At 31.6% G+C, this 27,949-nt stretch overlaps 1 protein-coding gene across 2 annotated transcripts in view; it reads left to right on the top strand.

The window, feature by feature from the left end:
- The window catches only part of LOC108564483 (MKL/myocardin-like protein 1), a 35,727-nt gene extending 12,628 nt beyond the window's left edge, over positions 1–23,099 (top strand). For both annotated transcript variants that reach the window (XM_017923547.1, XM_017923545.1), the window contains exons 2-4: positions 19,666–19,944; positions 20,118–20,183; positions 20,263–23,099. In XM_017923547.1, the coding sequence (XP_017779036.1) occupies positions 19,773–19,944; positions 20,118–20,183; positions 20,263–22,664 (2,640 nt within the window). In that variant the 5' untranslated portion in view covers positions 19,666–19,772 and the 3' untranslated portion in view covers positions 22,665–23,099. The remainder of the gene's footprint in view (positions 1–19,665; positions 19,945–20,117; positions 20,184–20,262) is intronic.
- Positions 23,100–27,949: the final 4,850 nt, after the last annotated feature.

Genomic DNA, 27,949 nt, shown 5'->3' with positions numbered 1-27,949 from the left:
TTAAAAATAAACGGTTTTGCGAATTGTTTAGGTTCCTTTTTTCTTCTTAAATTAGACTTCTCTAATCCATTCAATCCATTGGCCGTCTCCAGTTATATTTAAATAAATATTATATTTAAACATTTATTTATCATATTGAAATTAGTTTAATCTAAATTCTTGAATAAATATTTTCTTAATTTCAGTAATTTTTAATATTTCACTATATTTTATTAAGAAATGAAAATCAGTTGAAAGACTTTGATTTTGACAGTTACATATTTTTTTTTATAAATTCTTATAATATAGAGCATAGGTTCTAAAACCTATGGACTGCGACCCAAGATTGGGTCACGTAATGACAGCTGTCACCATGTTTCAAAGCTAGTGAAATTGGGTCACAGTACAACTAAATAGTTTGAGAAACGCTGATATATACCATTGTCTTTTGTGCTAAAACAAGTTTTTCTTGAAGTATGATGTATTATACGAAACGTGTATAAATATGTAAGTGCATAAATCAAATTATACCGAAATACAACTATGGACCTGAGTACGAACATTGTTTTTAGGCCTTTTTTTAGACCTTTTTGTTAACGCCAACACATAAATCCATCATCAAGAGTATGCGACATTTCTGCTGCAAACAAATATTTATCAAAATGCATCTTCCAATTAAATTAACAAGAAAAAACGTAGTAAAACCATCATTTAAATTGACATTTTGTGCATAAGTTCAAGATGATTGATTAAGAGAAATTTACTTTTTAATTTGTAAATATACTTCAGAAGTTATTCATCTGATAAGGATAAATATAAATGTAAATATTTAAACTAATAGAAAGAGTTGTAGTTGAGATCATTTTTCATTTCTTGACGTTTTGAAATGTACACGTAAACAGGAATGAGTAATGGACAATATTTGTTTTGTTATTTGAAATAGAATATTTTTATTTATTTATTTTTTTCTGAGACATTTCAGTTCAATTTAAATAAATTGGCGTTTCGCAAATATTTTATTTGATAACTTGTCTGATTATATCAAACCATGCTTGAATTATTTATACTCTTGGTTATTCATGTACTTGTAATGCAAGTAATTAAGGTTATTACATATAGTTTAATTACAACGTCGAGCGTTTCTTCCTTTTTATATAAATTATAATGTTGGAAATGGAAATGATGTTCACTAGATAAGCAAAAATATATACTAATTATTACATCTACTTTATGCGTTATTACAATAATCTTAACTATTAACATTTTATTCATTCAATTAAAAATAATCTTAAGAACTTTATTAAATTTAATTTACATTTCTAATTTTTGTTATAATTACATGGTACAAATTGTAAATAATTTGTATACATTTTTTTGTGTTATTTATGAGAATACTTGAACGATAATTTGAAAGATTTTCGTTGAAATTAATTAAAGAAAAAAATGTTTTCATAATATAATACTTTTAACAAAAGGTACATTAATGGATTTATAATGGAAGATAATTAATACTTTGGTAATGTGCGCATTTTGACCTTTGTTTATTATAATATTTTATTTACGAGGTAATTTAAAGGATTTATTTTCGTATTTATTTTCATTATTCAGAAATAAGCAATTATGATATTAAAATTATTATTAAAATTTTTATCGGTTAAAATAAACGTGATTATTAATTATCATTATATTTATATTGTTAAAGTATTTTTTTACGTCTTCAGTTTAATAAGAATAATAAATGTGTAGAAAACTTTTTTCGTTAATAAAAAATATAATTTTCAGGTTGAATAAATATCAATTAACGCGGCTTATAACAGATTAGTGCTATGTTTTCAATGTAATTTCTTCCCTCATAATACCTATTACGTGATCCTACGGATTAACGGTAATGTGGATTTCTATATTTATTATAATCCTAACCAGCTGAATGCTAGATTCTTATATAAGCAAGGACGATGTTTAAAGCTTAAAATCTTACACTATACAAAACCGAAACCATATGTATACAATAATTCATGTTGAGACTTTTTTGGTGGATGCGTCTGGTAATCAGGTTCGCCAGTTTGAAACCGGACTTACGAAGAAAAAAAATACAGAAAAAGTGTATATAAACAAATTATTTTGTCTATTGAAATTTCCAAAAGTTCTGTATATAATTACAGAAATGTTAAGTTGAGTGTGGAACCTTTTCTGCATACACGAAATGTAAAAAGTTCACTCAATTGCATTAGTATAAAATCGTGTAAGTAGTAGAACACTTACTATACAGTGAATCCGGACTGATCGAAGCCGGATTATGCGAGGTATTGCTGTAATTAGAAATATTTTATACCTCAATTTAGTGCTTTAATGATCTAAAATCTTTAATTAATCTGGTAAACTTCCTGTTACATTTCAACGTATAAAATGCGGCATTATTAAAATGCTTGTCGTGCGCTTGATTAAAAAATGAAAACGATTTCCCGGAAAATGTAATTAAAATACGAAAGTATCGATTTAAAATGTGCGAATTAAGGGTCTATTTATAGAAAATTAAGCACCCTTCCCCCAAACATGATGTATGGGTTTCCCGTTTGACACCCTAATTTCCCCCGAAATGCCTCTTCCTATTGCAAATTACTTTCGCAAAATTTATGACAAAATAACAAGACTCAAAATTAATGTATTTAGAAATCAACAGTTTGATTTTATTTAATTGGATTTGTTTTTTTTATCTATATAATATAAAGTTTTTATTATTAATAATTATTATAATAATCAAAATATTACAGACAATACATACAATACATAAAGATGTGAAATAATATGTAATTATATAATCATAATTTAATAAAAATAATTAACAGTTACAAGACGTATTTCAGAAAATTAAGTTGAATTTTATTTTAAACAAGTTCGAAATACTGAGAATGTTTTTTAAATTATTCGAGGTCGATGCATGCGACTGAGATTTACATCTTATGAAAGTGAATGGGACTTACATAAATTGATAAAAGAAAGTTGTAAATTATGACTTTACGAACAATTTTGGCCATATTTATGTTTTAATTATATGTAGACAGATTAAATTCCTTATTATCGTTATTACACTGATCTTTATGAGACAAATAATTAAATAAAACATAATATGTAATTAATTACAGAAGCAAATTATATAATCATTTTGATACTGAAATTAGTTATTTTAATAAGTTAGATACTAGTATTATTTGTACTCTTTTCATCATTATCATTACTTTACGATAATTTATAGCTAAAAATAAATCTTCATGTTTTATTGATAACTTGAAAAGTTACGATTTATGTTGTTGTATTTATATGCAATTAGTCACAAATCATACTAGTAATTGTGCAATTATGAATTAAATTATAGAATTTTTGAGGAATAAATCTATTGGTTTTCCATATTTTGTTATATGTATTAATTTAAATTGCAACATTTTCTGCATAAAACTAGTTGATGTACAATAAAACTTTATTATGGTGTATCAAAGTATCATAATTTTTTAAGTAGCTATAAACGAGTGAATAGTGTTATTAAATTAGAGTGATTATTAATTGATGTTTTTTGTAACATAATACTGTCTTTACTTTTTAAATGAGTATTTATGCATTCATATTATATTTGTCTTCAATACATAAATTATTTGTAATTAGCTTAATTTTGAAATTATTCTATTAAGCACTATTGAAAGACACAATAGAGAAATTATTAAACCACTTTAGAAAGGAAAAGCTTTATTGTCGAATACCGTCATTAGGAATTAATTGTTGTTACTTTGATGTTATGATGAAATTGAAAATGATTAAACCAAATGTGAAGAGAAAGTTATTACCATTTTTTCGGATCGGTTAAATCTACGGAGAAATCTACGCAATTGCGATATTTTTTTATAACAATTGTATCATAAATTTGAAGTAAGTCTCAAAAAATTGCTACTTTTAATAATTTATGTTATGTGGTAATAAAAAATGACCTTTTGTAACTTAAAATATGTAATTTACTGTTTTTTTTGTGGAGTATGAAACTTGTTCGGGATTATTGTTTATTGCAACGTTTCTTCACTCTTTTGCTTGTAATACTTGTTTGTATTACATACATTTTTGATGCTTTTAACACAAGGTGACAGCTGTCATTCTGTAATTTAACGTCACCTAAAAATTGAGAATCACTGCTTTATTTCATTGTGTTTTTTTTTGTACAATAAATAAATAAATTAAACAATTTTTGTTTAAGAAATGTTAAACAATGACCATTCGTAAATGAAATTAGGTAATTTAGAGTACTTGTTTGTAGAATTTAAAACTGGTTCGGGATTATTGTTTATTGAATTAAGGTTTTCTGTTCAATAAATATTACGTGCAGCTTGCTGAGAATTGGTTGGAGTTTGGAGAAGAGTCGCGTTTCCGTGTTTATTTATTGTTGGGAACGCGAATGGGCTTTAGAGCCAGTTAAACGGATTTGTTTGGACTTAGCAAGAGGTCCTCATCTCGCGCGCGGCGCATGTTTATTCGTTCATAATGTGAATTACGCGCACCTACGGCGCCCGAATGCACCGTCGGAAGAAATAAAATAAAAGAGAAGAATCGGTGGAAAAAACGGGCAATATTTTTAGATCTTTTATGTCGCCCCGTGTGGGACACGGCCGTTGCGCAACAAGCGGACGAATTTCGGTGGGTCCCGAACGTTATGTAACAGGTGCAGGCAGCGAAGGACGGAGACTGTACTACCTGTGCGGCGCGTATTGATGGATGTAGGTTAGCAGTAAAAATACGATTGTGGACTTGGATGAGATGACAATGAGGAGAAGAGATGAGCGCAATATAATTGAGAGCGCTGTGGGCGATGAATCGTTTTCGTCGTGAATCATTTGCAATATCTCTACCGATGGTTGCGGTGAGAGTGAGTTGTCTCAGCATCCGAGAGTTGTAGATGTGGCCACTTCCAGGGGCCACAGTTACTATTTTTACGCGGTCTGTGCTTGCTATAAGCATATATCTAACCATCTATCCGCTGTGTGTGTGTGTATATGTGCGCTCTCACTGCACGTATTTATGTGTGTGTGTATGATAATGCGAATGTGTGAGTTTTCTCTCGGTCGTGCGAGGGAGTGCATATATACTTCACACTTGCCAAAGCATCCCATTGACATAACACCATGCATCATATATTTTCTTTTCCGACTAGAGAAGGAGGAATTAATGGTTTTCTTTTGGTTTTTTTTTGGGAGAGGGATTCTGGAGGACGTAAGAGGAAATTAACAATTAACGCGGAAAAGAGAGAATTGTAGAAAATAGAAGAAAGAGAAAAAGAAAACTTTTATTTTTCAACCAGAATTCTTGGCAACTCTTTTGGGCCTCTTGCCGAAGGTCAATCACAATCATTTTATTTATACCTTTTACTTCAAACATTCGATTTATGTTATGTGTGCGCTACGTGCGCCCACGCGGTACCAAGACTTTCAAGAGAGAAAAAGAAGAAACAAAAAAAAAACTTATAAATACCGTACAATAAAACGCCACCATTGTAACATCCGCAATTAAACGATATTAATCTTATGTTGCTTTCTCTCTAGTTTTCGGGAGACAATCCATTTCGTGTGCTTTTAAAAATATCATTAATGGATTGTATTTATTTGTGTTCCTTGTTGTTGTGGTTCGGATTGGATGCGAGTTGTTTGAGGTGCTGACAGAGGAGCTACTGCTAGACCGGGTTTCGGCCTGACATTTAAGTGATCTATTTATTTGGTGTATCGAGTGGGAGAGAGGAAGGACTGTCTAGTAGAAAGGAAGAAAGAAAGCCGAAACAACATGGAAGAAAAATGAGCTAGTAGTACTTTGACTAGACATTGCATCTTCAAGAGCACTAATTATGACCTATTTACGCTTCGGCCTTACGGGCCATATGTCTATTCTTTTTCTTCCTAAGCAGTAAATTCGTGCACGAACATACATACGCACGCATACAGGTACACAGGAGCTAATCATAGACTATATAAAACAGTTACATAAAGAGGCGAAACCGTGGCCCGTATGTGTGTGAATTCATTCATTTATAAATAAATTGTAGGCGCGATCATCTAATGCGTTTGGTTAAAATTAAATTTATTTGGGATTGGTACAACTCAGTCACCCACCCGGCTATATATTCTATAGACGGTCTAAATAAAACCAGACCGGACGGAAATAGATGATCGCACGTGAATCTTGTATTTGGTCAGCGATTTTCCTCCAGATTAACTAACTCCAGAAGCTGCACGCCGCTTGCCATTGACCTTTTTTTTCACATCACTTCACTTCATCCTTCCTTCTTTTCTACAACGTACGATCCACCTGGGAAGAGTTGCGAGTTGCCATCGGTAATAGCTTGACGAACCACCTAAAAGGTGGATTCCAGATGTACCGAAATATATTTCGCAAGTGCGCGAGTTCAAGCCAGTTTAGTGACACACATTTTAGTCTTAAACACATGCTCTCTAACTCACGAAAATATATTCTACCTCCCCATCCGTCTCTACTCCTCCTCGTCATCCTCTTCTTCTTAGTCTTAGTTTTAGTCTTATTCTTTCTCTCTCTCCCGTGTTTACCGAAACCACTCTAGGCATTTATTGCGTAACACTTTTGGAAGATGACAGAGAGAAACGGCGGCGGCGGAAGAAAGGAAAAACAACTTTGTTGCCATTTTCCACTTCTTTGTGGTCAACCGTTTCATTTTTTTAAATTCCTCGACGATATTTCACACGCACACATTTGTTATTTATTTCTTTCCATCTATTTCTGTTCCTGCTTTTTTTCGACTATTCCTATTAATCTGCATACTTTAGTAATACGTGTTTATTGACTTAACACATCATTATCCAATTTGATATATTTTTTTAAAAACTAATTTAACGTCCTTAATAAATTATATATCTTACGACACAATAATAACAATTATTGCAGCAAATAAATAAAAACGTTTACAAAATTAATTGGCGCAATTGTTATGAAATAAATTACAAGATTTTTTACTCATTATCCGTAGCAAGTAAAGCAAGTTTTAGTTGTCTGAAAATAGTACGCATTAATTCAATACAAATAGTTGAAGGATTAAGTATAAAACCTCATAAAAATTGCAGATATGATTTGTAACATTTGATGCAATAAATTCTAAGAAACAAGATTCTGCTCTATTTCCTTGGATCTATTTCTGATATTATAGTACGACGATGTTTCTTTTTCATTTTCCTCTATAATCCGAAAATATTATCATTGGTTGTTTATTGACTTAACAAGTTGATGCCCGATGTAAAATAATTTTCAAAACAAAATTTAGTGTGTTTAATGAAATAGTTAATTTGTTTGATTTACTCAAATATTGTTTTTGATTTTATACTTGTTAACGTACAATAAAAATTTCATATAAAAGTCCTTTTATGTGAAATCAATTATATAATTTATACATTATTTAATAACAATTAATTTTGTTACACAAATAGTATTTAAATGTAAAAAAATATAATTTTTTTATATTTTTTTAATCGTAAATAATATAGTATTATTTCTATTATACTAATAATAATAATTCACTTGTTTTCAGAAATACAGAATTTATAAAAAATCCTTTGAAAAGGTTAAAAAAATATAAATATAATTTATTGAATATGTTATTAAAATTTACATTAATCTTATATTAGAATTAGAAGGAAAGACAAATCATGGAAATGGTTATTTTTCATTCATATTTATTATATATAAAAGACAATTTAATTGTATTTTTTTTTCAGATTATTCTGTAATTGAAGTATTTTTTTTCTAAATAAGTTTTGCGATTTGTGAAAGATATGATAGGTGTGCGTCACGAACAAAATGCTTTTCTATTTTCTACGCGAATAGTTGGATTATAATATCATCGTGTAAGACCGAATTGGAAAAGAATAAAAGATGAATCATTGAGTTGTTGCCAAAACTAACACGTTTTACGTTATTTTTAGTACGATCTGTACAATATAAGTAATTCAGAAATAAAAATACTTCTTATTAAAGTAATACTACAGTAATAATTAAGGTAAATATGATTTAAATATTACTAAATAAACTATATTTCAATTCATATTTATAACTGGATTTTAATTGTTTTTAAAAAATCCCATTCCCTGAACATTATAAAAAAATGAATAGATGGTGTCATAAAAGAAGCTTTAGTATTCTATTTTTAAATCACTTCTAATTTAAAAAATATAACTTTTTTAATGACCGTTTTTCCAATAACTATTCAACACATGTTATTTTCGCTATTTCTTTGAATTACTTGATGGATATTCTTAAAGGACTTGCGTATTCATGTTTTTCTTGCCTTATATATTGTTATTATTTTAAGTAATAACAATGTTACAAATTAGCTCATTACTTTTGTGATCTTATTATTTTCAACACTTTTAATTCTAAATAATTTTGATAAATCACTGATAAGAATATTTTAATGTAATAAACTGCATTTAATTTGGAATTAGAAAAAAAAAACACATAATAGTAAGGACAACTGAATCATATTTATACAACAATTTATTTACTTTTTTTTCTGAAAAGTTGCGAAAAAAAAAATGTTCATGGCATGCCAGAAATATATGTTCAATGGCGTTTTATTTATTTTCTTCATCTTCGTGATCGAAATGTCGAAACGTTTTATTTTTTACTTCTCTTTCGTTTCAAACATTTTGGGTAATTATTTTTTTATTATTATTATTTTGTGCTACATAAGTTTTTTTTTCTTTCTTCTCACGGCGTTCCCGTTCTATTTAAATATAATTTGGTCCGTACAAAACACGGTTTATTATTTTTGGCCTCATGCGTAACTAACCTTTCTCACCTGTGATTCTTGGCCATATTCATTACGAAAAAAAAAATATGTGTACAGGCGATCACCAAAACAATATCACACGTTCAACATGCCGTTCCAAAAATATCCAGTTTGAATGCGAATTTATAAGTTTCGTCGGTTTTCAGTTGTTTTTTTTTGTTGGTTTCTTTTCGGTTTTGGCGTATCTCGCATGAAGGATTTTGATGTTCTATATTTGCTCGAACCATTTTTGAAGGGCGTAATCATTTTATTAAGTTATCTATGAAATAGTTGAATACATTTACCAATTGGCAAAAACTTATTTCGTTTGCTATATTCAGTAGATTCCATATAATTTCTAAGTGTAAAAGTATCTTATGCAAGTAAACTAGAAAGTTTAAAGAAGAACACAAAAGATAGTATTGGGAGTAAATTTACACTAAAAGTATAGTAATAATAATAAAGAATAAACGAAATGAATGCATTGATTTGCGTGTAAATCTAAATCAATGTTCTTTAAAGAAATCAATAGAAAAGTTATTGGAATATTAATGAATGATCATCGATTAATGTGACAAGAACTATAGAAAAAGGTTTGAATCATTTGATGTAACATAAATAAATGTTCTTTAAGAAATCAATAGAAATGTGACGAGAACTATAGAAAAAGGTTTGAATCATTTGATCTACATTACAATCAATATTTAGACATGATATGTTTTGATGTTTGTCGGCTTTTGTTGTCAGTTGTCCTAAAATTAGTTCAATTTAGTTCTATTAGTTCTATTTTTGCATGGCTGTTTAAGAGTAGTTCAAAATAATTTTATGACTGACCATGAATTCATCATTACTCAGCTGAGTTTAAAGATAAATCGAAATAATAGACACGATATTATTAAACAATTTCTATGAAATAAAGATGATGCAATTAGATTATTACTTTTGCAAGAATTGTAATTAAATTCATGCAAATTAATGATGGAAATTATAAAGATTTGGCAAAGAACGCGTCTGTTTTTGTGATAATTTTAGAACGTGATTGTTGGACAAGGATGATAGTCTTCAACTGATCTATTTCAAAACCTGAAGAAATTTAGAAAAATGTACATGAAATGCTGAAATATAATATAAAGAACAACACATTACAATATTATTCAGATTGTCACTTTTGACATTCCTCTTTCTAAACATGAAGAAATGGACAGAAATGTACGTTTTGATTTTATTTATTTTTCAAATATGTAAAAATAAATGTACATGAAACGCTGAAATATAATATTTAAGATATCACATATTTCATGAAGATATGGAAAGAAATGTACATAAATATGTAAATTGTATGTCTGTATTTCAACAATTCGTTGGAATATTTATCTGATTTTAAGTTATTTGCGTCAATAAACCAAGTTTTTTTTTAAATTTATTTATCTTGCTTTAAGTGAATTGTACATTCTTTATTTATTGTTTAGATGTTAAATTAATTGGATTGAGCAATATATTTGTTTTTTGGCTCAAGAAAATATATTTTCTTGTTTGCTTTTGATCTCTTCCCGTGGCGTATGTATATACAACGCAATATACTTGCCAAGTACTTGTCAAGTGTAACGTAGTAAGCAACGTAACTTTTGATCAGCTACTTCGTGTCGCGTTCGGTTTATGTCGTCTATAGGATTGGTGCTTCATTAATGGATTTATATATTCATTGAATGATTGCGCGATTGAAGGACGTACAGGTGGATGCAGATGTAATTATCCGTGTGTTACGGTTTGATGCGATTTGGGGGCGAATGCAGGAAGATGATGGATGGTCTTTGATGTCTTGCGATTGATCGTTGAATCTCCCGGCGTGCTCAATGGCAGTAACAAAAAAAAACACGAATACTCCTGCCATATCCATGCGACGAACGGACGGAGTAGAGAGAGAGTATACGAACGAAATCGCTTGGCTCTGACTCCCCCTACGCGCTTTAATTATAGACGTGGCAATTAATTATAAATTGCGTGGCGATTAGCCGGTGTAACCGGCCCGAATTTTGGCACGGCCCGATCGCAATTTGCACTTTCCATTGCCAAGCAATTTTCCATCCGTCCAATTCTTCAGCTGATTTGAATCAAATTAATTGCATATCCACGTTTCCCAGGTTAGCTCCTCGCAGTTGCGTAACGGCCGCAACAATCCACTCTGTTAACAATGAGCCCAGGAATGCGAAATGTAGTAGTACTCATCTCGACCGAAGCCAGATTCTCTCTCCCAACCGCCAATTTGTAGCGCTGCATTGCTTTTGCACGGCCCAGAGAGATTCGAATGTGTGTTTGTGTATGTCCAGGTGCATCATTTAGTTCATTACATTTTATTTAAATTATTCAATTCAAACGTTGTTATTCAATTCTTTATAAAGGATTACCATTAAGGTTATTTAAGTCTTCTGACGAAATATCTTTACTAGGTCAATGAGACCAACACGATGCTCATTGTTTTGTTTATTTACGGAGTTGACATTCAAATAAAACCATTTCTCACACTTGTCAACAACATTGTTACAACGCAGATATATTAAAATATCTCAGTTAAATTAAGATCAATTGCATCACAGCTTTATCAATATAAAGGAATCAGTTGTATCGAAAGATTACTACTCAAAATTTATTGCAAATAATTCAATTTAATTTCTCATGAGCATCCTTTTTTCTATACGCATTAAATTATCTACGACCTAATCAATCCTTAATTTATTCAAATCAATTTTATAAACTGATTAAACTGATTAAGAATAAAACTATTATTATAAAAAGTAGAATATATTGATTTTTTTAAGTTAATTGACAACAATTTTTATAATTAATATTACTTTTTAATTAAATTGAAAGTTATTATTATTAATTGATTGAGATTTTGAAGGTTGAGATTTTTAAGTTTAAATGTGGAACCTCGCTTAACGAGCATTTCGCTTAACGATCAAAATTAATGTCGATGAAAAGAGAAGTCCCGGATTTCTTCATCATTTTTAAAACTTGTGTACACATTTTTGAATATGTTTCACTATACGAGTATTTCATTATACGAGTAAAAATCCGGAAATTTTGGAACTTTAATCCGTTAAAGCGAGGTTCCACTGAATCTTATTTTAAGTGATTATTAACTGATGATTGTAATAAACAAATCAATAATTAGTTTTAATTATATATCAGCAATCATTTAGTTACATCTAAGTTAATCTATTAATATAAAATTACTATTACATCAATTTTTGTTGTAAATTTTTTGGTGGAGGCGTCGGGTGTATCGTTCCATTATCACACTGTTAACTTGCGCTTAATTCGTTGATACAGATCTCGTTAATTCATTGCCGCCATTGAATATTCATCAAAAGCTTATTTTGCTAATACAGGTAATTCCCAAAGTGGTCCCTCTTTTGAGGTCATCGGGTTTACTTGGGGGGTTGCTAAGTGCCAAGGGGCAACCGAAAACCCTTCTCTGCACAGTTTGATTCCTCATAATTATAGTCAAGCAAAGATCTTATTAAGTGAGGATTTAGTTTAGTTATAATTCCTCGTGAATATTTAGTGTATCCTGATTTTACACATGATATTTACTGTTGAGTTATTACATTTTAGGTAAATTAAAATATGTTATAAAACAATGTTAAAAAATCGCATAAAATTTGTTTTTAATTTTTTTTACCATTATACAAAATCATTAATTGCATGAATAATATGCAAGATTTTTCTAAATCTTTGAAATTTTATATATGTGGTTTAATTCCTTTAATTTATAGTTTAAAATTAGTAAATTCTGATTTTCTTTACATTTACTGTATTAATTTATTGGAATGCTTAAAAAAATAAATATATATTGCCATGTTTTAAGAAAATATATGATTTAATTTTTCATAATTATCATCGAGAAACGATTTTATTTATTGAGAATTTATATAGTGAAATATAGAAATGTAATAAAATACAATTTTAGATGAAAGAGAAATCTAAAATAAAGACATAAAATATATAAGTTTAAATTGAATCGAAGCGGACAGCTCGAATCAGTGTCGAATGGTTATGTGGGTCGAAAGTGTACCTAATTATATTTTACACTGCCATTTCATCAATTAGAGCTCCCGCTTTATTAGTGTAGATTGTAAATAGTGAAATTAAGCTTTTGCATTAGTTTCTTCTTTTTTTTGTTGTTGTTGTTGATAGCGTCTGTCGCATCCGTATATTATCGTGGATGGTAGAAGTTTACGATGACGGTTCGCATCTTTCTTCCATCTCACCTCCATGCGCTTCTGTTGCGTGCAGGGAAACACTAGTTTTATTTTTAGTTTTAGTTTAGAGGAGAGGAATTGAAAATAAAGAAAGGAAACCGAAAGGAATGAGAGTTGTTTGCTTCATATACAGGCCTCGATTTTCTTGCTCTTTTAGAGACCGAATGAGAAACTACATGTGTCCGCGTGTACGGACGAGGGATGGGCGTGTGTGCGTATACTCCCAAAGCGAAAACTTTCCGTGTAAAATAGGCTATAGCAGGACTATTTCGGGATTTTGACATCTTTAGGCCACTGACTTCGCATTCCTTTCGCGATTGGTTAATTTATAAACGCGCTTGCCAGAAAATTTTATCGAACAAAAAAAAAATATGAAGTAGAAGCGCATTTCTTTTATTTTATTTCTTTCTTTTAATTAAAGAAGGTAATAATTAGAACCACATCGCGCACAATCGTCGATTGCAGCAGCAGCAGCAGAAGTCGAGCAGGGAAGGCAAACGTAAATAAATTCACGTTTTATTTAGGCTTCGACTCTTCGCTCTCAGCTGGACTCGATCCGCGCTAATCCAGAGCCAAGCACTAATAATATTATGTTATGGTGATGTTCGCTCGGAAAAATGTATCTTGTAAACATTGCAGGAATAAGAAGAGAGAAAAAAATATAATTGGATTATTCAAATAAACGTGTTACACGCATCCCGTGGAAATAAACAACAACCTTGCCTAAACGTTAACTCGTTAGATAATACTTGGCGAATAAAGCGGAGATTTATACTTCTCATAACAATCTATCTTTTAAACACACACCTCAGTATAATTAGATTATTATTACCTTGAATTTCGGCAATAAAAAGGAGTATTTTTATTAAATATTTATTGCCTTTCTTAACTACTGGCAAACTCACCAATCTTTCAACCAAGCAGTTAAATCTTTTAAAATAAATAGATTTTATTATATATATATAAATAAATATTCTATTTTACACCTGTCAATTACGTAAAAACAAATTATAATTTTGACAACGTCAATCTTATGACACTTAATGCAAATTTAGCAATTTATAATTAGTAGTTAACCTTTTTCAAAGCCATAATTTTTTTTTGTTTTGTTTTATTCAAATCTTTATAAAAGCACTTCTTTAATCAGAAAAAAAACATTTTACCAATTTTATTTCATTATTCAACATTTTCTACTGTTAAAAATACATCTAGCTTCAATTAACATTAGCATCCAACAGTTTTAATCGTCGAAAGACAAAATTGTATTTAAAAATTAATGATTCCAATTAAAATCACTATTCTGGAAAGGGTTAATAGTTTCATAATGAAAATATTGTTATTCTATTATATATTTTATAATAGTTTTTTTTTATATATGTCAATTACATAATTTGACATCGTCAATAATATGACATATAATGAAAGTTAAGCAACACATTTAGCATGAACATAATTTTACTTTTCTAATTAATAAGAAATAATAAGTTGATTGTTAATTTTTTTAATATTAATATTCTTCTATTATCTAATTAAATAGTTTTCTGTTAATCTGCAAATTAAATAAAACAAATTAAAATTTTTACATCTCTTGCTTGACAGCGAATGGAAGTTATGCAACTTGTAATTTATAGTTTAGTTTAATCTTTTATATACTTTAATACAATAAATTGCTAGAGTAACGAGTCTTAAACGACTGATTTAAGTTAATTATATAGATATTTCTAAAATACTCACGACGTTAGTAGTTATTATAGAAAAAAAAAACGTACCAAAAATATACTATTGATTTGACTTTTTTCTAAAATATAAATTATATTGAAATATATAACAAAATGAACAATATTATCAGCATGTGTGAAAATGACAGTTCAATTAAATGGAATTAGGATTGTGACAGTTTCCTTAATTATTTGTATAAATTATTTGAAATGTTATTTATATTTTCTTGTATAGTTTAAAGAATTTCAGAAAAATTGTCACAGATTATAAAAGATACATATTGAAATTAATCGTTTGTTTATTTTTCAATAATTATAAACGTTACAGCAATTGATAAAACAGATGATCTTTAGTATTGAGTTTGAATTATATTCATTTAATTGGAATAGTATAACAATGTTTAAACAACCATGAAGAATACAAATATAAGAATCTGACTATTCTAAACTTTTCTTAATTATACATATATAACCCACTTTATGCATAACCCATTAATTTGAAAGAATCAGTTCTTTTTATTTATAAACACGTTGAATGGTTTAGGAGACAGGATGATTGCCTACGGATGTAGATCGTATTAATGGCCTTCTAGTGGTGGATCGTCTGTGGATGAGTTTCAGTCGAGTATCAAATCTTCGCGTATGACACATGCAACTGTCAGAATGAAAAAACCGTTCACCGATAAATATAGATATTAAATTAGTCTTATTTTAGAATTTTCTGTGTATTTTAAAATTTACACGTGAGATTCGGTATAGATCTTTCGACCAGTTTGGCGCGAACGTAATTTATGTGAATCGGCTCTTAAGTGTTAATTAACTGGCCGTGTAAGGATCTACGCATTTCCTTTCATCAATCAACGCCACGATCTATTTGTGGAAGATCGGATATGGCAAAATGTAAATTCAGGGTAAACTCATCATTGTACAATTAGTGTAGTTCAGTTTCTTCATCAAATTAAATTACAGTTGATATAATGTTAATACAACTATTCGTTTGTAATTGATCCTGATTCACTATTTACTAGTCCGGTTTCAAAATGTCAAACCAAACAATTTTAATGGAGCAAAATAAATAGATTATTCGATTAGTCCGGTTTCAAACAGATGAATGCGAAGTATTACTGTCCATTATTTTTATTTTGTACATTGTTAAACTATAATAATGGAAATATCATTAACTTTAGTATAATTATTTTTTATGTGATTTGAATTGTAGTTGAGTTTGATGATAATTATGAATATTGCTAATTGACAAAGTGCACGTTTTCATCGGTCCATAAATTCGGTGATTGTGTAACCTGATTTTGCGTTAGGAAATGCTCAGAATGTACAGAAAGCGAGCAGTGCTTAGGGTTTCTTTCACTCTCATTGGTCACGAATTAATCCGCTAAAGACTTTATCCTTTAATGATTAATATCGAGAAGTTATTTTAGACTTAACTAACTTAATCAGATCTACTTTAATTATTTTAGTATGAAACTTTTTTGAGTATTCGATGGTTGCAAGATAATGAAAGTTAAGCAACATATGCGGAAGATTATATTTATAGAACAAATTTTAACACTAATCACATCTTCACTCTGGTATTAATAAATAAATATATTAATAAATCTGTTTAGATTAGGACTTTATGATTAGATTAGGATATATTTTGATAAAAATAAATTATTTCTCTTAATCTTGTTTATTAAAACAAAGCTACAGTCAATTAATTTTGTTTTTAAATTTAATTATACAATATAACATTATTATTAGTAATATTTATTGGTGACGAAAAAAATAAATCAAATAATTTAAGATGTTTTAGTTAATTCAGCGGTGCAATTTACATGCGGTGTCATCATAGCACAGATGACAAATGGTCGACCGGCTTTCGGTTTTAATTATAGTTTCATAATAAATTCACGTAGTCTTAGCGTTGCGTTTCGAAGTTATGCTTTGTAAACACCGAGCGCATAAGGAACAAGAAAAGTAAGAAAACACACACACAAGAGAATTCAGTTAAATTTGTTATGTAACAACGTTAATGACCTCACCTCACCTGTTCATGAAAATTTTCATTATTTTTACTATACTTTGAACTGTGCAGATAATTGATAGTGATTTTTCACTCTGATAAATTAGTTTTGTATTTTGGGATTAAAAGTGTGAATTTGAAAGGAATGTATCTAATTGAATTATTGGTAATTAACCAAATCCCTTACATATAATGTGGTGTAAATTATGATTGATTAATGTTATGAACAAATTAACGGTATAAACAAATAATACAATACAATTAATAAGATTAGTTTATTAATATTATAATATTGAAATACAGTAGCTTTCTGATGCAATTGAGAGCGTAACCTTCGATAAATGACTATGACAGTGACAGCTTCCAAAGAGTTCTTGAGATGTGTGTTCATACATTAGATTTTGTTTCATCATCCACGTTTCCGTTCGCCTTCTCAATGAACCCACGGAGGAGAAATGAAACCTTGACTTCCGCAGCAATCGGTGAAATCTTCGTTGTTATTCACGTGTTTTCTTCGGGAAGGTATCAGGTAGAATTTGTTCCGGATAACAACTTTAAACTCGTTAGTATGCGAGACACAAGAAAGTACATTATGTATTATTAATCATTTGAAGGAGTGTATTTTTTTATGGGTCACTTTAACATCTTTATGTATCGATATTAAAAAAATATATATGAAATAAAATAAATTTGCAAAACTTTTGTTTTCTTTACGTAGGAGGAAGGATGAAATGAGTTTAATTTTACGACTTTGCTTTCCTGAAATTCCACCGTAATAAAAGATCGTAACGAGATTATTATAATTGTTTATAATGATATGAACATTGTCTTGGATGCTAAAAAAAATATGAATCAGTAAGAATGTTATATGATGCATGAAATGAAATAGTAGTGGCCGGATATTTCGATTTTAATTATACCGATAATTAATTAATTTTGTAATTTGCGGATTAGCTGTGCAATTAACCGAGCGTTCAACCGCATCGCGATAATTAATCATTTTAAATTGTATTACAATCTATATACCATGTAAACACATAACGAAACTTCGAATTCGATGCAATGTCGTCACTATGCGTATGCAAATTATACGCCAATGCACAAAACAATGAAATAATTGGTTCGACAAATTCCAACGCAATATTCTAATCTAATTTCGATTATATGTCAAACCAATTAATAATGTTTTAGTTATTGGTCATAATTAGATCCCACACATTTTAACGAAAATAAAATACAATAAATTATGTAGTTGTCGAAAAAAAATAATGTAATTCAACCTTCAGTTTAATATGCAAATAATAAATTATTATTGTTTTTTTAAATTTATTAATGCATGCTACAACTATAACAAACTTTGAGAGTGTTCAATATAGTATGTATTAATATAGTAATGGATTAAACATGTTTTGTATGACATGTTTACAATGATAATAAATAATCATTGAAATAAATTTGATATTGCATTTAAAATAATAATTGAATTAGTAAGAAAAAAATAAAGTGAGTTTACTTCTTAATTTGTTTCCAAACAATAATACAACACACACAGAAGGGGCTATATTTGCAAATATAATATGATTATTCTGAAAATTTACTAGCTATTATGTTGGTAAGAAAATTATGTAACATAATTAAAGACAAATTATGTGTATTAATACACGTGTCCTGTCTCTAATTGCAGACAAGAAGGTATGAAATAATCATTAAGTCTTTCCGACTACAAGATATGCACAATTTGCGCAACAAGTTGTATTAGAGACAACGCAATCGTAGCGTTATTTGATAAGTATCGTCGGATTATTAGATGTATTTAATGCGTTTATAATGGTTGTGAGATTTTCCTGTCAATTGATTGATTATTGAAGTCCTTTTGGTTATAGATTATAAATGAACGTGGATGTAATGAAAATAACGAACAGATGCTTACATAATATAACCTGTTTATAAATAGGTAATAGGATTGAAAGGTAATGGGCAATTAGTAGGGAGTTGTTCGTTTCGCAGAGCGTATTTTCAATTTCCGCACGCTTTTTAATCGGTCCCCCGGTTTCATACAAATAGTGCAGCCCATATGGTCCAGCTGGCGAGCATCAAAACAGATGAGCGCCGCCTCCGCGCCCCGCCCGACCTTACCATACGCCCTGCGCGCACTCTAAGAGTGAAAGAAAAAGAAGTTGAATCGCGGAAAAACATGTAATTTGAATTGTTGATAATTGCGATGGCTAGGGAGGGAGGAAACACGGTTTACATTAACTATCCGCCGGAGGGATTATATTTTTAGCTGATTTATTGCAACACACCCGTCGTCCATTCTGCATCGATAGATAAAGCGTCGTTCGTAGCGCCGCAACGCCCACGACGCGCGGTTTTCATGGATCATAGATTGTGATTATGCTAATTAACGCGATCGTATTTTTACTATTCGTCTTGGAGCAGCGGGGAATGAGCGAAACCATTCTAAATTACAATGTTTCTCAAGGTGCAAGAAACGATTGGAAACCGCCCACGTGTTATTGTAGCCTCTTGTCTTGTCCACATCCGTTCCGAATGGCGTCTCTCCCTGATTTGCATATCTATAATATCTATATGCATGTAGGTGAGAACTGCAAAACGGTGACCGAGCGAATAGTCGTCTCAAATACGTGACTGTCCAGCAAACAAGCAGCATACGTTTATTTATTTCTTTCTTGTTGCTATTATTTTTTGGTTTTATTTGATGGATTCTAAAGTCTTTTGTCGATCTAGTTTAAGAGACGAAGCAGAAGGAGTACGTGTTCATTTTATAAGTGCGACATTCGTCGTTTGTGTGCCCTTAAGATGAGACTTGAGAATTGATTGCGTTTGTTTTCTCTCTGTTCTTTGTAGAGTCCAGTCACCGGAGTGAATCTGGTTCCGGGTATTGGCAGCTTCAGTTGGACAGTGATCTAGTGGAAACAATTTCCGCGTTTTATCCGGAGTGGTTCAAATCGAATATGGCCGAGGGTGGCGGCAGCGGAGGCGGTTGCAGTAGCGGAGGAGGTGGAGCAGCAGGAGGTGGAGGATCAACAGGGATGTCTACATCTAACGCCACCCCCAGAGAATCTCCTCCCAAGGCGATCGTCGATACGTCGCCGCTGCTCAAATCCAAGGAACAAAATAAAGAATGTAAGTAGTGTGCTTGTGTTGTTCGTGTGGATGTTTTTGTTTGTTGACCCTGAAGATAGGTCAGGATCGGAAACGGGAAACTCACGCGTACGTGCGCCGGTTACGTATACATTTCTATTCTGTAATATATTATTTTTTGTTTTTTTAAGTCCAGTGTTATTTTGCTGTTGCAGCCCTAAAGGTGAAGCTCATGCTCAGGAGGCCCGCGGAGGAACTCAGAGCTCAAGGAATAATGCCTCGTAAGTGTTTATCGCATTTATCTTATATCCCCGATGAAAGTGAAGAAAGTATCAATCAATTTCTCGTGATGATTTGTAGCTTTAAAGACGCCTGCGGCATTCCACGGACAGCGCAGGCAATTGGAGCGGGCTAAGACCGGGGATTTACTGAAGAACAAGATCCAGCAACGTCCGTCGCGGTATGAACTGGAAAGCAGACACATTTTGGAGGCGGATCCGAACGTCGATCCGAGCTTGGCGGAAAAACAGCGGATGCTGAAGAAGGCCCGTCTTGCGGATCAACTGAATGATCAGCTGTCCCATCGACCCGGACCGCTCGAACTTATACAAAAGAATATTCTGCACACCGAGGAGACCATCGAGCATGCGGTTAAATCGGGGCACATTCCGTACAGAGCTACCTGCGAGGGCCAGCTGAACAGACCGCAACATCCATTGAGCTACATCAACCCCGAGGATGACTCGCAGAGTTCGGAGGACAACAATGTTTCTGCCAGTCCTCCGGCCTCTAATTCCCTGGACGTGCTTGAAACGGCCGCGAAATCTGCCGGGATCGTGGTGTCTTTGCTGCCAACGACGGTGACGGAAGGAACGGCCACAGCGTTGGTGGTTACTAGGACGACGCCGGTGGTGAAAGACAACAGTGAAATATTTGCGGATCTGTGTCGGTCAGTTGCGGCTCCATTACTCCACTCCCAGCAATCTAGTCCAGCCTCCTTAGTCTCCTCTACTTCCACTTTAAGTCCCTTATCATCCATTGCTAGTCCAGTGCCTTCCATAGTTTCTCAGCCACCTACTCCTGCAGCTCCTCCACTTCCATTAACCCCTCGACCGATTCAATCGCCCGTTCGATCCGACGCTCCCGGCAAAGACAAGAACAGAAAGAAATCAAAATCGAAAGCCATCCCAAAAACGCGAACGATCAAATTCCACGAGTACAAAGGACCACCGAGCGCCCAGAAGAACACTCCCAACAACGCTCTTCCCGGCGAAAGCTCCTACGACCTACTACTTCAGCAGCAAACACTTTTGCTTCAATTCCAGTTGCAACTACAACACAAATACCCACAAATAATCCTACCCGCCTCGCAAAAATCGCCGAATTCCGAGAGTTCCTGTCAGCCAATTAGTAATAACAACAGCAACAGTTCGGCTTCACCCTCACCTGCACCCTCCATGGATTCGGTGACGTCCGTGAATCCGACTAGATTAGTGGGTAGATTAGAGGACATGAAAGTGAGCGATTTAAAGGCGGAGCTGAAGCGACGCAACCTCCCCGTTTCCGGCTCTAAACCCCATCTAATCGAGCGCTTAAAAAGCAATTTAAACAACAACACTAATCAAGATACGAGCTCTATGGTTCCTTCATCCGCCGATGAGAGTTCGCAGCACACCGACATCTGTGGAGGATCTCCGATAAAGACAGAGACGGATATAAAATCGGAACCCATGGAAATTTGCAATCCCTTGAGTCCCACCATAATGCATAACGACGTTAAAACCCAGGAAGAAATTGTGCGCGAACAGAAGCGGCAAATCGAGGAGCTTCAAAGGGAACTGACGCTATCGCAGCTGAAGCTGCAAGCAGCGACGATGGTTGAGCCGAAAGCCCAGTCCTTCGCGCTGAAGAAACACATACAGGCAAGGATGCAGCAGCAGCCCATGGTCATACAGATGCAACATTTCCAAGCGCTGCACAACGAGGAGCAGCAAAAATTGCAACAGCAGCAGCACGTCGCCTTTCAAAACCAGAAGAATAACCAACTGCTCCTCAATCACAACACGGCTGCTTTAGTTTTGAATCATCTGAACAGGGTCAAAGGGAATAGGAATTATTTCATTGCGAACGAGGTGCAAGAGGAAAAACCACCACCGATTTACGAGGAAGCCATCAAGAAGGAAGTCAAGTCTAACATTAAAAGTCAGTCTGTGGACGATGTGCTCGAAATACTCATTAAAAACGGCGAGTTACCAGCGAGCGCCGCCCAGGAGCCGATCACTCCAAACTCGGGTAAACCCAATGAGCCTGCTTACCCGATAAACAGTCCTGAATCGGGTCTCGAGTTGGACACGAGCGATCTATTGGAGACTTTAGATTCCTTAGAGAATATGGATTTCAGTCAGTTGATTGAGATGAGCGGTCATCAGCAGCAACAACAGCAGCAGCAAAATCAAGTGCAGCAACAGCAGCAGCATATAATGAACAATCATGATGTGCTCACGTCGTCCAATACGGTTGTGCCAATGGATACAGACGATTGGTTGGAATCGCTCCTTCCCAGTGATATACAGTGCAACAACAATAACAACAACAATAATAATAACAATAGTGTGAATAGCATGCAGCAGGATCTCATCTACGATCCTCTGATGGGCATAGCCCAGGAACCCTTCGATCCTTTCTGCTTGGAGGAGTTCCGTCCGCAGCCCGCTTCCGAGATGGCTTTGTCGTGGGGAGACAAAGTGGATTTCGCCGCGTAAAATCGATAATTCGCAAACACCGTTTTGATTTGTTTTCGTTTTTATTTCATTATTCCATATTGATGTGTGATTCCGAGTACATAGCTTACTGTTGTTGTAACTCACAAGAGCGCCCCCTCCCCATCACCAAATAAAGAAATGTTTCAATCATTGGCCTAATATAATATACGAGATATAATTGATAGACAGGGATGGATAAGAGAATGTATTTTGCATGAGTGATCAGAATATGATGATGATGAAGAAGATGATGGATGTTTTTTTTTTCGGTTTTTTTATTTTGTTCTTTGGGGAAAAAAGGAATGTATTTTTGATAATAATTTTGTTAATTTCTAGTCTATAAAATTCGGTGCTAAATCTGTTATCGCATGTTAGGTCCGCTCGATGAACCATTTGCTTCGTTTGGTTGTTGTGAGATGTGAGATGAAGTATAAACAATGAATACATAAATAATAGAGAAAAGAAAAAGAGACATTCCACGTGTGCGGCCGCCAAGTGTAGCCTACGGGACCTGGGACCAGGGCGGCCTCCATCGGCCAGGGAACACATCAACGCTAAATATTATATTTAATTCAAGTAAACCTTCTCTTTGTATATAGTCGATAAATTTATATGTTATTTTTCTTTCTTTCTTTTTATTTCGATTGGAATTGATATTACTATTTACATATTAATAATAATAATTTAATAATAACTATATCATATAAATATATATATATAGACACGCCATATACCCACGTAATGTCGGTATATAACGATTACTGTACAGATTGTTGTAGACATTAAATGCCTTTTTAAATGTTTAAGTTATGATAAACAAACAAGCAAACAAAAAAATGCGAAGATGAACAATTAATAATGTGTATAAAGTATAGAATGTTTTATTTTGTTGACTACATTTGTATTTTTTTTTCCGAAGGGCAGCTGTGTTCTTTGTTTACATTATTATTATTATTACTACTACTACTACTATTATTACGATTTCTTTTTATTTTCTACTGCAAAGCAAAGGGAATGTGTCTTTTGTGCGCGCGCGCCACCGTTTATTATCTCAATGCCTAATTATTATTTCGTACGTATGGATAATAATTAATATTTAATTAATAATGTTATTATTGTATTCATTAATATGAGATGCCTTAAAATACAGTGAAAGATCAAATCAACCATTCTACATGTACTTTTTAATTAACCACCATTCATTCATTCCAATTACATCCTACTTTTCATCTTCCTTATTATTATTTTTTTTTCGTAATTTTGTGAAAACTTTATGAAATGAATGTACGAAGAAAGCTATTCAGAAATGTGGTTATTCGTTAATGGCACTAAAATTTACGAGTAGTCAATAAAGATTTGTAAAGAGCGTTCAAGTAAGCCGACAGTTCTTTGAAATGTATATAGATAGATAGATACGAAAGTGTTGGAGCAAATGCGAACTTCGCAGATATTAAATTCGTGATAAATCGCGGTTTATATCGTCGGATGTATTCAAATATATATATTTATTTGAAGAGACACGTTGAGAGATATACGAATTGTGCAATTGTAACTTAAGTTATTAATAATCCGGTTGGAGCGAACGACAGTTTTTTTGCAGTTCCAAAGTTACAAAAATATATTTCAAATTCTTAATTTAGAACGAATTTCTCTTGTTTTCATAACTTTCCATGTAAATAGGATTTGTTAGAATAATAATTTCTTCATAATTATAAATATCTTAGTTTTTTTTGTAGAGGAGAGGAAACCTTACATAGAAACCACAGGTGGAGTCGTGGTACTATAGGATTCTTACCGCACTAAAACCTCTCTTTTTCTTCGTCAGCTCGCAGGACATGTATCACTGTACTACCTTGCGATGCTGATTGTCTCTTGTTTTCTTCTTTAGTCAGTAGCTCCTCTCTTATGTATGCTGCTACAATCTCCGAGCTCTCTGCACTCTTCAGCATTTCACTGACAAAATTTTCTGAATCTAGCAGAACTTCCAATTCTGCCTTTGCCTAGTTTTTTCTTCTAAGCCATCTGCAGCACCTCACATATCTTAGTCTAATTGATCATAATCATTTTAAATACAAATATTTAAATGTGTTTCATACAAAAAAATATTTAATGGTAGGCAACATAAAATACACAGGTTTGTGTTAAATAAATCGCAGAAGTATGGAGAAACAAAATCAATCACAGAAAACAAATGTATTTTGTGTCACGAAGTTATTGCTGCTTTTGTCAGATAATGTAAGTACAATTAAAACTCTTACATACAGAGAACAACAGTATTAACTTAATACTTGCGTTGTGAGTAGCATTTTGATGTAATTTTGTAGATCAGCTACTGTTCTATTTGATTATTGTTACCATTAATAATTTCAATTAATATTTTCAAAAGAAACAAAAAGGAAAAACAATTGAAATTCAAATAATTGATTTGTGAAAATTCTTGCTTATATATAATATTAGTAATTTGTTTCATAATTGTAAAATTGATTAAAATTTTCTGATAGAATCAAAGACCAAAGACAAAAAAATATTTAAGATAATGATTTAATAATTGAAGTTTATTGAAGTTTAAATATTTTTATCCATATTGTAATCCAACTCTGTTTACATTTTATAACGTAATTATAAATTTATTAAAATTATTCTCAAATGACATATTTAATGGTAATGTCACGTATGCAAGTCATGCGGGAACAATAGAATTTGGTAGTATATTTTATATTTAATGTTAATCAAATGCATTCTCCGCGGAGCGTTCGAATCCTGCGTTCTACCGCAATTTATCGAATAACGCGCACGAATTATATTCAATATTTAATTAGCGCGATGCAAGAAGCACTGCGCAAAATATAGGTCAGCGTTATTAAAACCGCAATAATTGTATCCAAGCTGCATATTATACGGTTAATTCTCGCTCCGTACAAAACGCAGAGATGAAAATTAAATTGGAGGTGTATTAATTGCCGCTGCCGTTGAACGCGAAAACATTCATGCGATATTCGTTGCTGCAAATCTAATTATACACACAAATAGATATATTATTTGTTACAAATATTTGAACTGTGATTCAATTTCTGAAAGTTTCATTTCATTATGTTGATGTAGGTGAAAAGTTATGTTTTTAAAGTATAAAGTTTTATAATTGACAAAAAATGCAAACTAAGAAAATTATAATGAACATACAATACTTTTTTAATTAGATATTAGACCTTGTTACAAATATTTGAAATGTAATGTAATTTTTGAAAGTTTTATTTGATTATGTTGAAAAGTTAACTTATTAAATGAAATTAAATGTAATAAATACTAAGTAGTTGCATACGACAACATTGAACATACAATGGTTTATAATTAAAAGTGGATGATATTAAGAAAGCCATGATTAATTAATATCTATTCTTTGTTTTAAATATTTGAACCGAACTTTTTTTGAAAGTTTTATATGATTATAATGTTTATTATTAAAAATAGTTTAAAAAAAGTAATAGCCAGAAGTTACATAGACTAAAATGTGTTAATATATAATTAATAAAAATGAAAATGAATTAAATTGCCAATAAAATACAAGTTTTTTCAATTAGATTTGTCTAAAAAATGAATGCTCAATTTCTACGATTTCTTCAGAAAGTTTAGACCAACGTTTTTCAACCTTTTTACATTTGACTTTGTCTATACGTATTTTAATATAATTTTATACAATTATATTTTTCACATTTTTATCATCATCATTGAATGAATGAATTATTTATTCATTGAAATGATTTATCCATTTTCTAAAACATCTACATTTTCAACAGTCATTCAGAAATACAAATAATTACTTTCATTTGTTTTACCAAATAAGAAAGAATATATTATAAATGATTGCATCCAAAAGATTTGATCTATTTTGCTTGCATTTAAATGGCCAAAGGATTAGCAGAAGGATTAGAAATAAGGATTAGATATAATTAATGATGTTAATACAAATCGTCGTAAGTCGGGGTATTAGGAAAACATCGATGAATCCATGATAAATGAGTACAAGATCTAAATAATAATAATAAAATGGATAAACTTGCACTCTTACATATTAGTAAAAAAGGTATTTGTTGAATTTAAATATATGATGAAAAAAGTTATTTTATTCATTGTTGTTTGTCTAGACTAGTAATTTGCAACTTTTTACATTTATTTTGCGTTTGCTGCGAAATGGAACGAGCTAACGCATTTGTATCTATATTTAATTTAAATTGAATGGACGCGTTGTCTCGTCGAGCAACTCGACATCAACGACAGATAGAGAGTGTGCAAAAAAAATATACGTCTCGGTCAAACGGTTCACATGTTTCCCATTACGACCGAAATGGTTTCGGCTAAGGGTTGATAAAATACATACGGCGATGAGATATGAAATATGGAGCAGGAAATTACATTACGCAACGCCAATTTACTACGTAGCATTTCGTCATTCATCGTACTTAATGAAATCATCAACTTCATATTGTTAGCATAATCGAATTAGAAACGTAAGTTTGGAAGGACGGAATGCGAACTTAGAAATTGAATCTGCGTCACGTCTGTTTCCATGGGATCAATTTATTTCTATAGATTATTTTTATATAACAATATATAGGTATAATAAAATTAGTTTATTTTAATATTTATAATTTTCATCATTTTGTAATTTCTCTACATAATTTCCATTTATTTTAATAAATGTATTAAGTCGGTAAAATTTGACAATAACTGCATTAATGATCTCAATAATAATGCATTTCTTAGCAATGATTACATATTCACATATTGATATATTTTCAGATTTAGTGTAGAAGTTTTGTTATTGTTATATAAATATTAAAATATTTTACAAAGCTTCAACATCGTCAGAAGTTTTTCTAAATTAAGTTGTAACAGTTTATCAAGTTTTATGTGTTACATTGTAGAATATTGGTATTTTTATAAGCAATATGCGATGAATATTCCGTATAAACTTGTAAATAATAAAACAGATTCGTGAGTGGAATTAAATATTTAGTGAGAATTATAACAATCGACTTAAGCTTTCAAGTATAGTTTCAAATATAAATCTAGTTTATCTCAACTTTGAAATATTTGTTTGTATATATTTTTTTCTGAATTTTGGTGATTTATCAAAGTTATCTTTGATTTATATGTTTAGGTACAAAAAGTAAATATACTTATGCTTGTTTATTTAATTTGTATAATGTTACAATATCATTATTTAAGCACTTTAAATATATTAGTACATCAATACCTCACAGAGTCCGGATTCGCTACAAGCGTTT

The sequence above is a fragment of the Nicrophorus vespilloides genome, unplaced genomic scaffold, assembly GCF_001412225.1.
Source record: "Nicrophorus vespilloides isolate i.1.1-1 unplaced genomic scaffold, Nicve_v1.0, whole genome shotgun sequence".
In the NCBI taxonomy this organism is placed as follows: domain Eukaryota; kingdom Metazoa; phylum Arthropoda; class Insecta; order Coleoptera; family Silphidae; genus Nicrophorus; species Nicrophorus vespilloides.
Note: the sequence above shows the minus strand (reverse complement) of the source record. Positions and strands in the feature narration are given on the sequence as shown.